General features: G+C 42.1%; 1 protein-coding gene across 2 annotated transcripts; it reads right to left on the reverse strand.

Moving 5' to 3' along the window:
* Window positions 1-743: 743 nt before the first annotated feature.
* Window positions 744-14,779, reverse strand: RNF8 (ring finger protein 8). Of its 2 annotated transcripts, none has more exons than XM_063328710.1 (8): window positions 14,609-14,779; window positions 11,907-12,035; window positions 9,652-10,392; window positions 8,418-8,480; window positions 7,507-7,596; window positions 6,209-6,316; window positions 5,020-5,231; window positions 744-3,124 (listed from the first exon to the last, which is right to left on the reverse strand). In XM_063328710.1, the coding sequence occupies exons 1-8, from the start codon at window positions 14,690-14,692 to the stop codon at window positions 3,085-3,087; spliced, it is 1,467 nt and encodes a 488-aa protein (XP_063184780.1). In that variant the 5' UTR covers window positions 14,693-14,779; the 3' UTR covers window positions 744-3,084. The 2 variants fall into 2 exon arrangements, with proteins under 2 accessions (XP_063184780.1, XP_063184779.1); XM_063328709.1 differs by having other exon boundaries at window positions 5,027-5,231; window positions 14,609-14,778.
* Window positions 14,780-14,804: the final 25 nt, after the last annotated feature.

Consider the following 14,804-nt stretch of genomic DNA (forward strand, 5'->3'; position numbering starts at 1 on the left):
CGTTACCTGAGCAGAGCCAGAAGAGGTTTTGTAAGGCCAGTGATGACAGAGCTTTTCACATAATAAAAGCCTAATACGTGTCTACAGATTATTTGTCATGAGGGTTTCAAACACTAATTGAGCTGTCTTGTAAATCACATTAAGAGGCATACAGCTCAATACACAGGCATAAATGCTTAAATCTTAAAAAACAAAACAAATATGGTAGCACCAAGGGACAGCAGTATACTATTTGAGAAGTGTAGTTCAGGATTTATCTAGTCCCTGTAAGGTATGCGTCTAAATATGTGAAGTTATGGCAAAAGGGAACGGCAGCGCGGAAGAAGGACTATGAGCAGGAAGCAAAACATTGAGTAGTCAGAGCTTATCTTTGGAAAAAAAAAAAAACAAACCCAAAACCCACTTATACTGAGGGGATGACACAGCTGGATTATTAAATTGCCTGTTACGTGTTCTGCAAAGTTAACTGACAGTTGTTGCTAAGGCTCACCACACGCTCATGTGGTAGACTACACATGCAAGAGAAAAGGATTGTCAAACTATCTTGGAATCCATAGATCTGCAGGAGTCAAGCAGCGCACCGTCCCTGTGATGGTCCCGTTCTGCGATCCATTAGCACTCCCTCCCAGCTATTCCTGCTGATTTTGATAAGCAATATATTACTCTGATTATCACACTACATGACATCTCCAAGGGGACATTCAGATGGACAATCAAGTAGAAGAAAGGATCCAGACCTCAGACCAAAGGAGAATTAGAATTAGTATTAGAAATATGGATATCTTTTCCAGAAGCTCAATAGTTCACCTGACACTTCTGTATGTCTAGGCATCAGCTCTGAATCTGATAGCAGTTTTACTGCAGGAACTTGGTGAACTGGGAGGAGAGCTCTGCTTTTGTCAGTGAAATTCTTTTGCAAGTGAACAGTATTATTACTTAATCTCTCTCCTTCGACCTTTACACACTATGCACCTACTGGTAACAGTGGAAACGGTTTGTTATACCGCTTATAGTCTTCATATTATAGTGAAAAGAGGACACACACAGAAATCACACCAAAGAACTACTCTGTTACTAGGAGAAGCATTGTCCTTCTCTGCAGTATGCATAAACACCAACATAACAAAATAAATATATTTAGCAAAACGAAAGGAGCGAAAAAAGCACAGCAACATGGAAGAGATACAGAGTAGAAGAATTTGCAGTCCTAGGTAACCAGAGTATTTTCCTCCTACTCCTCTTCATCAGGAATGCCTGTTCCAAACATCAGCCTATTTCACAAGCATTTTGAGGAACGCTCTTCTCTCAGACATCCTAGAGCCCATATTCGCAAAAGAAACTTTTAAGAGCACATATGGAAAATGAACATTAAAAGGGATAGAGGAAAACTCAAGATGTTTGAGTTGAGCCTCCTTCACAAAAGAAACCTTACACTAAGATTTTAAGAAAGTTTCCTGGCCCACAGATCAGACCTACCTCCCCTGTTTAAGTCCTACCAATCAAATCTGTCAGAAATGCACTGCTTCCTTAGGACAGCATCATCATTCATGCACCCTTTTAATGGGATCTTTCTTTAGTGGAAGAAGAGAAGAGGTATGATTGTACCTACTAAATTACTGTTAGGGTAGCCACAGGCCTGAAGAGTTGGGTTATCTTTTATCAATTCCTGAATACACTTTAAAATAGTCACACTGCTTACAGCAATTAAAACCTGAAGCAAATAATGAGATAGTCTGTGTTTTCTAAAAAAAAAAAAAAAAAAATCAAAGAAAACTAGGAGAAAGATATACACCTCAGTTGTATCAAGGAAGACTAATGCAGAAATGGATTTATATTTTTCTTCTTAAACAAAAATAAACATAGAAACAAGAAGGTACATACAAATAGCCAAAGAAATATTACAGATGAGAAGAGCTTCCCCCATCCTCTTCTCACAGTGTAAAACAGTCCTTTCCATGTAACAGCTAAGTCAAAAGCATATGCTACTGAACATGGAACTTCATAGACAAAGTCATGATAGGATGAGGCAAGACTCGCTCAGTCTCTTAGGGATGAGTGATTTGCTGTGAGGGTAGTACAACCCACGGCTCAACAGCAACGTTTTGTAAACAATAAAACTAAATGCTTCCTTCTGTATCTTGTGGTTGCCTACAGATGCTGCTTTTCTCCCCTGCCAACAGGATATTTCTCTGCTGCTGACAAGAACTATACGTGTTTCTGAAGTCACTGCTAGTACCTTCTGGATGTGCTGCTTTCAAATTCTAAACCTCTTTATGCAAAAACCTGAAGAGGGAACAAACCAAACATACTACATGAAAAGTGCACTAGCTAAGGAATTTTGGAAGATTTAATCTTCTCCATCCCTATCTAACTGAAAATGAGTAACATCACAAGAGCAAACAGATGGCCAGCAGCTCAGATTACAATGTACTTAAGCTGACAGGGTCCATAACCCACCCTTTGTTTCCTTTACTGCCAGAGGCCTGAGATGACTCTAGCTGCCATATGAAATTCAAGAAGAAAACCCATGTTGGCACTTCTTCCTGATACACCTCTCCTGCCTGCTGGCAGGGATGGCCAAGTTCTCAAATAGCTTGGGCCATTCCCTCTGCTGCCTGAAATAAGGGAAGCATTTAAACATGTCATTCACTAAGGAAAGGGCAGTGATGCGTACAAACTATTAAATTACACTGAATAGGTCACAAGCGATCATGGAAGCCTAAGTTTTGTAGGTCAGCCATCTAGCAAAATGGCGGTTTGTTCTCTCGCAATCCCAGTTTTGTTTTAGAGATCAAGCTTCTGTACATTCATTTAAAAAATAAAGGTCTTTTTTCCAAATGCTGCTAGTTCTCAGCTCCAGCCTCTTCATAGAATCTCTCTTTTCAGACGTCCAGTCCACTCATCCAGCAGTAGTCAACCAAACACCATTAGGTTGGTTCTGGGCAGCACATAGGCAAACAAGTCTGCAGTAACAGTTTTTAGATGATGTAGTAGCTTTCATCATAGTAAGAATCCTCCTCAGAGTCCTCACTGTCACAACTGCTCACTGAAAAGATGGAGGAGACGGAAGAAATGACGCTGCCATCATTGTCCACGGCTGGTTTCACCACCACATTCTGTTTCTCTGCATTCAAAATACACAGATACAAAAAGTTAGCAGTGACCACTGTACCTACAAATGCTGCTAAATTACTAGTTCTCTTTGAAACTTATAGCCTCTCACCGTCAGTTTGCAATAGGTCTGGTCAAGCTGTATGGCATAGGCCTTTTTCCTGTCAATTTTCAGCATTAAAAGACCAAAGGGCTTTTTTTGGTTTGTTTTCTTAAGTTTCCTATATGCCTTTTCCTGCTAAGATAGCAAAGACGAGAAGGAGACATTCTCCATCCCTTCAGTGGCACACAACTGGCAATGGAAGTGGCTAACTGTCACAGTGCCTTGCCAGGTAAGAAAGAGGGAAACAACAAAATGTGGTAAGGAGCCCTCAAACAATGGTTGCTCAGGACACTTACGATCCCATCAAAACCTCCGCACATTTAAGAGTGAAAGCCTGTCCTATTGGTGCCTGTTATACTAAAGCTCTTGGAAAGGCTTCTTGGGAAGCTCTGACTGAACTTCCCAAGGGCCTCTTGGATCATTATTTCTCTTTCAGTTGATTTCTTCTTAGGAATTCTTGTTTAACTAGACACATGGTTATCTTCATCTCAATCAACATGTTTCCATCATTGAATAAAAAGACCACCCATATACGATTCATCCTTCCTCCTGAAGCATATCATGGTGAAGCTAAGTGATTTCCTACTAACTAATAATCATTTTAAATAACTAGAGCACCTATCACATGCAAAGGTAGGCTATGAGCTTTTTTCCTTTTTGTTCAAACAAGCACAAAGACCACTGGTTTACCAAACAGAAATGAAGGGGGCTCCAACAAAGGCACCACTTCATCCCGTCACCATTAGCTACCTGATGAGACACTTCAATCGTGCTACGGCCTGCTCTGCAGACGTGCATATTACACAAGAGCGGCGTCAGTTCTGCAGAGGTGACAGCAACTCACAAAGCCGAGTTGGGCAGCCTCTGAGCAATGTAACATTTCCTGAGGGCATCAGACTGAGTTGGTTAAATAAGCGACAATTTCAGATTTGAACTAACACTGCTTAGCAATGTCATTCTATGTCACCATGGAGAACCTGAAATGTTTCAAAAACACCTTTCATTAGGTAAAAGCCTTGACACGTTGCAAAATGAAGGATCATGCATTCACCTCTACAAGGGGAAAACAAGCCAATTACTTAAGGGAACACAGCAACAGAAATTTGTTAAGGGGCAGCAGGAAGAGTTTTCTGTATTTCGGCACCTAGATACCAGTGTCAAGTGCTCTAGAAACAAATTTGGAAAAGGGAAGCAGAACAGGAATACTCCATACTGGAGTTTTACTTAAAGCTGTCGCCATAATGCACAGTCTTTTAGCTACAACCAGGCAAGAGATTATGCATTTAAGTCACAGTGGCCAATTCCATAAAAATTAACATGGCAAAGCAACTACCAGCTCAGCCACACTCTTAGATGACACACTGACATTCCCTTCAGAGATTTCCTATACGAGTTGAGCACACAGAAGAGAGTTCAGAGTTTCTCATCAGGCACTGCTCTGCTGAGTTTTTGCAATGATGTAGTCAAGAGCTGAATCAAAAGGTGCCTGGTAAATTTTTCAAGGCCCATTCTCTATAGTTTTGCTTTTATTTAGTGATCTTGTCTGAAACAGCATAACCTTTAGTACGGTTAAATTGTCCCGCTCGACTGCGCAATTCACACTGACTTATTTTTCCAAACTTTTTATTAATTTTATTATTTTTTTTAATGTGCAGTAAAGCTAGTTACACAAAATACCTTAAAAAATCAATTGTCTAGTGTTTCTGCTGCGTTCCCTGAGCATCTCCTTGGTATATAGGTGCCAAAGAAAGTTGTACAAAATAGATGGAATGAGAGATTGTACTCATCATGCCACATCCACCCACCTCTCACCTTTCCGCTCTCTGATAAGGGTCAGGCGATGCTCTTTCATTGCCACATCCAGTTTTTCTACCATCCTGTCAATGCAGTTATCCAGCACCAGAGAGCGTGTCTTTGATTTGATCTCCTGCCTGCAGATAGGGCACTCCACTTTACGTTTCGTCCACTCATTGATGCAGTAGGAACAGAAGCTGTGCGCACAGTTCAGAGTGACTGCCTGTGGAATTTGAGGGAAGAATACGTATCAGTGCACGCTCACACAAGCATTAAGTCAGAAAAACAGTAGATAAACACTTCCTTTAAGGGAAGAGGAGGAAGCCCAAAGCCCCCATCTTCAGTCTTTGTAGGGGTTACATGTAAAATAACTCTCCCATGCCAGAGTGCAGACACATTTTACAAGTTGGTTAATGGATTCAGTGTAGATCATAGCAAGTCAGAAACACAAAGAACTAATTTTATTATAAATTTCTCCAATGTGAAAAGGACTGAATTATGGAAAAACTCAAGATACTACAGAATAGCATCTTAAATCACTGAGAAACCAGAAAATAAAGCTTCAGCTAGCTCTTAAGTCATTATAACAAGGTTAACACACCAAGTAGTAGAAATGACTGTAATGAAACTGAAGTTCTAGGAAAACACAAACAGAAATAATGTCTACATTTCAGGTGTCGCCTGCCTACTACTTACAGATTCAAATGAAAGCAGGCCAGTTTCTCTTTCTCAAAAAAAGAGTTTATCTGAACAATATAAACAGTTCAGGACTTGAGTGAACACCACACCTCCCCTCCCTTTACCATCCTCTTCCTATATCTAAACCTGAAGGATTCCAACCCTAGTCAACTTAAAGCAAGATCCACTATAAAATTGTTCTTCCCCACGCAGGCTGTCAGCAGCAGCTCAGAGCATCAGTGCAAAACCACCCAAAACTGCTGCAAGCCTATATGCTTCTTTGGATTAAGCACTCATCTCTATGCAGGTAGGAACACTAAAGTTGAATTTGCTGCCCAGAAGAAGAGTTACGGCAGACAGAATGAATTTCTGGACAAACCCTTACCCGGAACTCACTGTGGGTCTGCTGCAACTGCTAAACTAGCAAAGGAAAGAAATAAGCTTGACTATTACTTTAATACAACTAGCGAAAGCTTCTCAAGTCTCTTCTTTACTGGCAAACCCATACCGGCTTAAACATACCTCAATAAAGTGCTCAGAACAGATTGTGCACTGCAACTCATTCTCCAACACGTCATTCATCTGATTCAACACCTCTTCTTTTTGGGCTCTCACCTTTTCCTTCTCCTCCTAGTGGCAAAGTACACATGGTCATATATCAACAAAGAACAAGATTTTACTCAATATAATATTGGAAGGAAGCGCATGTACAGGGGAAGATAGTACAAGTAGAAAATCATACAACTGCCAGTTTCCACATGTCAAGTCTTTGTCTACAATATACCCAGATTTGCAACCTCTCTCCTCTTTGTAGTCACGGCACTATTGAGAATATTCCTGACCACTGTAGGGAACTTACAAGCAAGAACAGCAGCCGTTACCAAAATTGCCTTCAGCCTAAAGAAACTACCAGCTGGATCAATCTTTTCAGAATCTCTTTTGACCTCTTCCTGGCAGGACTTTGGCTTAAGTGAACCGAACAGTCCTTTGATGTAAAGAGTGAAACACCCAACAGAAAAAATACCTCAAATACTTAAAAAAAGGAATCATAACATTTATTTGCATTTAACTGGACAATATTTTTTTGTTGCTGTTTGGAGTTGGATTAGGCTCCTAGGTACCTCCTCTATCTTCTAAAAATAACAGAGAAATTCTTCCAATTCAAGCTATACTTGTAACAGCAACAGAGTTGCAAAGATGACATTAAAAAAACCAAAACAAAACAAAAGCAAACACCCAGAGGTGGATAATGTGCTAATTTCCAAGAGTAAGACACGGGAAAGGATCTCCTTAATTATTTTTCCACTCATCACCTTGTGCCAAGGGCAGGAAGAAATGCGGCTTATCTCATTCATTATTCAAATTCCATGTTGTTTCAGTCCTACACTCCCTTGCAGGACTGTTGGAACACTGCAGTTTTACCTGAGTGCACTCTAACTGAAAATGAAGCCCCTCACTTTTCAAACACACTCCTCTTTTTATTTATTTCCTTTTTTTTTATTTCTTTTTTTTTTTTTTTTTTTTAAGGGAAGGGTGGAATGGGCCCACTTCTCCTGCACAACATACAGATCAGGTGCCCTGGGCTTTCTTTATGACTGAGAAAGATCTAGTAATGACTCTTCAATACTACTTCATGAAGAGGGCAAGGTGTACCTACCCGCAATCCTGGAAACTAGAGTCAGCTGCCACCTCAAAATGCAGGAGTTTTTCAGTATAGGAGGAAAAGTACAGTCAAGACAAATGATAAATAAACCATTTCCTCTGCTGCAGCATGTGGTGTTTAACTTACGAATAAAATTAAGAATTCAGTTATACCTTACCTTGGTTTCTTCCAGTTCTTTATTCTTGGCTCGAATTATCTCCTCAAAATCTTTTCTACTACGGCTCAGTTCTTCCATCAAAGCATGATGCTGTAACAATACCATCCCAGAAATTATAAGAGTGCCATTATCAGCTATCCTATTAAATATACGTGGCCATAATCATGAGGTTCAGCATACTCATTTCTCCTACTCTGCTCCTAGAAAAGCAACACACGTCTACATAAATTGGAGTGTTAAGGCATTTTAGCCTTAACATTGGAATGTAGTGCCAGTTATTTATAACCTTCCCAGTGTCAAGGCACTTCTCATTCCCTCTCCCAGGTTACTCTTTCATTTCAGTTAGGTTTTACAGTCACCATTTTGAGTGCATCTGAGACATTTGAGTCTCAAGGGGTATTTGACACATAAGGATCATAAAATCCTGCTACTGTATGCAGGGTTACATGAAGCTGTTTTCAGATTAGCTTTACAAAAGCAAAGGCCTTTTGGAAAAAGCTTAGGAAACCTAAGCGTGTGGCAATCTCTTTCAAAAACATTCCCAACCAAGAGTGTTTGTAACCAATTTTTTTTTTTCATCTGGTTAAAATCACCAAAACAACTTCCCCAAAACAGATACCTAGCAGACAGATCTCACAAAAAAGCCCACCAGCCCAAGGACCAAATGCAAATAAAAATCACTACTTAATGCTTTCAATCTGAATGCATATTCTCACAATATTTCTGGCAAATAGCAACTCCCACAATGAGAGGTATGCCAGTTTCTGACAGAAATTTGGTCTGTAGATGAAAATCACCCAATCTGCACCTGAGGCAAAGTCCTATTCTTCTATCAAGAGGTCACAGCACTAACAAAGACTTAAATATCCAAGATACACAGTTAGGCCAAATCTAGACTCATAACTACTTGCCTCTTGCAGGACTTGGGCCAGTTGCTCCTTCAGATTCTCTTCCCCGTGTTGCCACTTTACTCCCTAAGGGAAAAAAAACAACAAAACAACGCCTTTTTGCTGGAAGAAAACACTCAGAGAAAGATAAAAAAAATTAAGAAAGCAAGGGACAGAAATTTACCACTTTGCACACTCTCTTTCAAGGATATGCTTAAAGAAACAACACTGTTTTTCAGGAAACCCTGGGATGTCCCACTCTATGTGTACATCAGAAATTAGAGCCATCATTTACTATGAAGAGTTAAAATGCATATATCATTTCCAGTTACATACTTGGAACACCAACAAGCTATTCTAGCTGTGATGGCACCAGCACGTTCATAGCAGCAAGAGGTCAGCAACAACTTAAACATGAGAAAAACCTGCTCTTTAAGCACATTCGAAGAGGCCAGACATACCCACAGCTCCAGCTGAACTTCCCGGTGTGCCCACGCACACAACTCCAGACTCTCTCTACTTCTGATACAGGTATCTTGCCTTTAGCAGCACACTTTAAAAGGAGTAACTGATAAATTATGAAACTCACCTCAAGATAAATTCTTACTTCCTTTAAACCAGATTTTGAGCAAACTTAAAATTGAAAGGCTTTAGTTTGTTATCTAAAAAAGCTACTTATCAACATACTGCTTGAAGACACTTAGAGATTGCAAGAAAATGTTTCTTGAAAGTATAAAAAAAAAAAAAAAGGAAGGTCTGCCTCCAGGGATTAAGGCATACAATAATTCACTTGCTTGGAAAGGGAATGGATTTGCCATGCAAACTGGGCATTAATTCAGCCATATACTAGAGAGAAATTCACACTTATGGTGAATACTTTTCAACTTGGCCTCTCTGTAACCACGGGAGGTCAGGCAGAGACCTTGGGTTGTTTTTTTTAATTTAAAACGTGCTTTTTTTACTCACTGAAATGATTTACTATCTTGCTATAATGAACCTGTTTGTAAAAAATTAAAAAACCTTATTTTCTGACTTTTTCCTAATTCCACATGCAGCCCAATCCCTTCTGTCTCTGCACTTTCTTTTGGTACACATGCCTGGAAGTGAAATACTTCCATGACAGTTTTAACAGGAGTAATTCACACAAACATTATTTGTGTCACTGTATGGTTCAAGATCTTATTTTGGATCTATGTCTTATATTGGGCATTCCATAAAAGTGAAAAGACACAGGCCAAAAAGTTTACCACCGTTATACCTCAAGGTTCTGCTGCTCTTTAGAGAATGTCCTCTCCAGCTCTTCCACCTGCTGCTGCTGATGCTCTTGTTCCATGCATAGCTGGTCCTGCAGCTCCCGCAGCTCCTGCTCCATTGCCAGGATCTCCTTCTGAGCACACTTCCTGCGCTTCTGCTTCACGTTCAGTACTGCTGTCTGCTTCTCCTGCACTTTGACCTTTAACTTCATTATGTCTACTAGAGTTTTCCTCAACATTTCCAAGCCAGTCCATGACTGTGCAAGACCAGAGCCTTTTGGCTCCTTATGGGTGACAGACAGAGCTCTCTCGGAGTGCACAGGGCTACTACCCACTGGACCACTATCCTCCTCGCTTGGTCCAGGAGAAGGCAGCTTGACGTCCCTCTTCCCTGTTAAGTGTTTGGCTTCTTCTACCCTTCCCCATGATTCACCCAAAGGTTCATTGCCACAGGACACTCTGTCTCTTTTGGATTTGGAGTTTGAAGGGCCTTCTGATCCAGATGTCTCCGATTCCTCCAAACTAAATTTACGTTTAGTTCTTGAACTCCTGGCTTTTCCCAGGTCATTCCTTCGGGCTAAAAAGGGTCTGATTTTCTCCCATTCCTCTTTAATTACTTCATACTCATATTCAGCAGTCTCTTTGTTTTCCAAAGGCACTCCCAATTGAATACGATCTCCTTCAGTGATAGGATACGTTTTTGAGGGATCCAGGCGCTGTTTATTAAGCCAGACTCCATTTAGACTCTGCAAATGAACAGAGAATCAGCAAAATTTAATATGGAGTTACAGAATCCTCTGCAAGTTATTTCTGGCAACTGTAAACATATCCAACCTCTTCAGTGTTGCAATCAGAACAAGCCACCTCTTTAAATAAACCTTGCAGTGTCCAATTTATTGGCTTAGTGTCCCATTTATTAGTTACTGCATTATATTCTTTACTGTGCATTATTCCTGCATTACAGATTTTGTGTACAATCACTAAGAACATTAATATATATACTTGTGCAGAAGGAAAAGAATGAACTCTAAAGGGAAAAAAAACTGCCCAAAATCTTCTGAGTAAATAAGAACTAACCAACAGAAAGAAAAGACTCTGCAATAGATCATTGTCAAGAACATACAATATTGTAGTAATTATTCTTGACAATTAATGTCACCTGAAATCCAAGAAGAAACTAGAAAAGAAAATGAAGCAGAGCTTATACTGCTTAAAGAAAAAGAGACAGTAATCCATAAATACAAGAATATAAACAAGAAGTAAAATGTTCTTCTAGAGATAATGTTCAAAGCAGAAAAAGAGGTTTTAAATTAGGCACTAGCTCAAGATATCATTTAGAAAAACAGCAAAACTGATCAAGATGAACTGCAGAATCATTAACAACTGATATATCTCAAAGCAATTCAATAAAACTTCAGAAAATGGTAGCAGTGATAACACAGAGGAAGTGTTAGTAGCTAATCTACCATAGATGTTTCCAATCATGCAAAAACCGTAAGGTTTTCAAGTTTAAATTCTGCAACAGAGTTTAAGAGCAGTGTAATTTTAATAGTAGCCACTCCATTCCTTTCTGAGTAATCTGCTGTTGACCCAAACATCCATCAAATCTGCATGACATGTTGAACATTTTTTGTTCTACCAGTGCTGTTTTAAAGCAAGTTACTGATTTGACAGTTTTCAGCCCGAATAAGAAAGTGGAGAGATCATGATATAAAAAAACCCCATGTTTCTGAAGTCAAAGTGAAACCTAGCTGAGGACTCTGATGTCACCACTTTATTCTAATCAGCTGAGGAAGACTTTCAGAAGAAACTTGTTTGAACATAATGCAAAGCATGTTTTTTCTAACAGCAGATTCTTGTTGTAGTTGATTATAATTAAAGCAATAAGGAGTATCAGTTTATCCTTTCATTAGCAGTACGTTATCCTTTTGAATACTGCCAAAACTCATAGGAATTTTTTTATTTAAGAAAGCAACACAAAACACTTTCACAAGCTGCAAAGTGCCCTTGGTGAGACTACAGTTGTCTGAAAAATGCTAAACCAAGACACAAATCTACATAGAGAAAGCAATACAGTTTCATCCCAATTGCAGCAGACTGAAGCTTCCTGCTGGAAGGGCACAACAGGCAAGACACATTCCCATGGACATTCTATCACATTTATACCATACTGTATCATAGCCTATACATTGTTTGAGTCCAAACAGGGCACTCTCTTCAGTGAATCTCAGAGCACTAAGTCTTTAATCAGTCTCTGTACCTTGTTATCCTTGACAGTCCACTGCCCTTCTGCATTTTGCTGGAAAACACAATGCTTACGAGAGATCATCAAGGGACAGGTTTTTGACACCAGCTGGTACGTGAGATCTAATCCTCGGCCTATAGTTACCTAAAAACAAAGTAGTTTAGTTACCACAATCAGCAATGACATGGTAAATTCAGTTTATGTCATTTCAATTTAACTACAGCAGGAATCTATCTAGATTAGCATCTTATAGCTATTTCCAAAGAATTCAGGATAATACAAATTTTTTTTTGCGCTTAAATTCAAGAGTAGACAGAAAATGGAAACCTACAAAGTTTGAATTATTCTCTTCCTCTCCTGTTGAGGAAAATTTGATTGCTCTAAGGCAGGTTACAGCCTTGGCTTTATGGAAATCTTCCTCAGGTGTAAAGCTGCACAAAACCACTCTCAATTCACCCATGTCCCACCTTAGTCATTACTTGACTAAATACCATTTCTGCAAACCAGTACAATTGGGTTTGGGTCTCAGGATTACTTCTCACTCTCTTCTTTCACTAGTTGCATCTGTCCCACTGTCTGCAAACAGGAAAGATGCAGGAAAAAATAGACCAGAAAACTGCCATCAAAAAACACACATGTAACCGTGCCCTAAACGCACAACACTTTTGTAAATCACACCATCAGTCTTACAGCACAGAAACTAAGCTACATGCAGTTCATAACCTGTGGTGAAAGTGATCTAAATAATCTGATTAGACTCTAATAGCATCTTCTGGAAGAAGGGACATAATTTAATTGTACCGTTTCACAGTATCTTATTAAATCTGATCTAATTGCAGACTCCCATTTAAAGCACAGCTCTGCTCTCCCTCCCTCCACTGCCTCCTTTGCAAGATCTGATGATCATACACACTTTTCTTATTCATCTGTGCAAGTTTTCAGTCAGTTCATCATGTCATTAGACAACTGCATGGATCCGATGTAATACAGCAGGAACACGCAGCCAAAAAAAGCAGGACAAACACCTTTTAGCAGAAGCCCACAGTTAAATCAGATGAAGAATATTATAAAAGGGCACTGTTTTTTATGCCTTAGATGAAGGATGTCCTTCCTTTCCCCTGCAATCCCAACTCATTTGCATCACACCTTCCAATTCCTACGAGATAGTAAGATGCTGCAGTCAAGAAAAGTTTGTTGGCTACACATCACCTGAGCAGGTCTCACCTTGAGTTTAAAGCAAGAACTCGGACTTCCATGTCAACTAAATCCAAGGAAGCAAACTAAGATCATGAAAGCAAAGTTAACCATGTTTGGTCCCTACCTCTTAAATGCTTCATATGCATTAGTGTTCTATCAACATGGATTGCACATGTAAGAAGGACAGGCAGATTCAGCTACAAACTCGGCTTCGCGCTTGTCCCTGCAGTTGCAATAGGAATGCCTGACCCACGTGAACTGTCATTAGTGCCTGGTCACACACACCTGCGTGGCCTCACGCACTAGTACAAGCGATACCAAGCAGAGCCAGTCACAAAAGTTCCCCTCGATCAACTTCACTGCGCAAACTGGGGTGGGGGGCCAAGACGTGACCACTTTCTTGCTGGAGGCGGCTGCTGCCCACAGAGCCCTGGCAGACCCCGGCACATCCCCACACCTCAGCAGTGCAGTCTGGCGTGGACACTTAAATCCCCAGTGAAAGCAGTCCCTGCTGACATGCCCGACTGTGGCCTGGCAAGCCTGCGGCAGCGGGATGCCGTCAGTCGCCCTGTTGCCTGTGACAGAGGCTGTAGCGCTGTGCAGACAATCGGAGTCGTAACACCTTGAACAAGATTCTCTGCAGCATTAGCAGAGCCCCGGCTGCACAATTAGCAGACATATTAACTCCAGCCCTTCACCTAGCACGCCTGCACACCTCCTGGCCTCAGATCCGTGATGGGAGAGTAACGGAACTACAGATTTGCTGGAAGGGCTGCCTGTCACTGAAAGATGAGCGGGGTGCCGTTTGCAATGCGTCAGCACAAAGGAATCGGGCACAGCACGGACCCGCCACCCCCAAATGCCCGATAGCGACCGCTGGGACGGCGACCCCCTGACAGCACCCCCACCTCCGCAGGGGCGTGTGGCCGCTGGGGGTATGGGAGAGGGTACAAGGGCCTATTTGGGCTTTTCAGTTGAAAAACACGATCGCTGAAAAAAGGTTATTCTTGTACCATACCGAAACACAACTGAAGCAGATGTAAAACACGACCGCGTTTATACCTGAGTAACTTAAGCCACGAAACCCAAAATGCTTTATGCGCTGTTACCCTCGCCAAAGCATCGCCCTGATAACTAGGCTGAGGATTCCCCACCACCACCACCACCCCCCACAGCAACAGCTCCTGCGTAAAGACGAGAACGCGTTAAAAACGGTGAGCGGCCACGACCTCGGCACGTCCGACCCTCACGCCCGCTCTCCCCCTCCCCTGCCCGCCGCGGCGCCCCGCCGAGCCGCCCTTCGCGGGAGGCGGGCCGCGCACCGGGACGGACCGGCCGGTTCCTCCCCGCCTCTCGTTAACCGGGACGGCGCTTCTTCCTCACGGGAAGCGCTTTGAGGAGCGCGGGGCCCCTGCACGGGCCGCCACGGGGCTCCGGCCAGCAGACCAGCACCGGTAACGCCCCCGGCGGCCCCCTGCAAGAGGCCGGAGCCCGTGGGGGTCCCGGCCCGGCGCCCTCACCTGCGTGCCGGCCTCCAGCAGGAGCCAGTCGCCGCTGGCCCCGACCCGGCGGAGGCACCAGGCCAGGCCCCCACTCGCCGCCATGGCGCCCGCCCGCCGCGACAGGCGGGAGCAATCGCTGCGGTAGCGGCGGCACCAGCGCTCTCGCGAGGCGAGCGGCAGCACAGCGCCTATCAGCCCGTCTAATCGAACTCCG

The sequence above is a fragment of the Chroicocephalus ridibundus genome, chromosome 3 (assembly GCF_963924245.1).
Source record: "Chroicocephalus ridibundus chromosome 3, bChrRid1.1, whole genome shotgun sequence".
Taxonomy (NCBI): domain Eukaryota; kingdom Metazoa; phylum Chordata; class Aves; order Charadriiformes; family Laridae; genus Chroicocephalus; species Chroicocephalus ridibundus.

Coding starts and splice junctions, on each gene's coding strand:
- RNF8 (XM_063328709.1), bottom strand. CDS start 14,692: ATGGCGGCGAGTGGGGGCCTGGCCTGGTGCCTCCGCCGGGTCGGGGCC. Junction 6,317..7,506: donor AAGAACTGGAAGAAACCAAG/GTAAGGTATAAC, acceptor CTTTGCCACTAG/GAGGAGAAGGAAAAGGTGAG. Junction 3,125..5,026: donor CCTTATCAGAGAGCGGAAAG/GTGAGAGGTGGG, acceptor TTTTGAATGCAG/AGAAACAGAATGTGGTGGTG.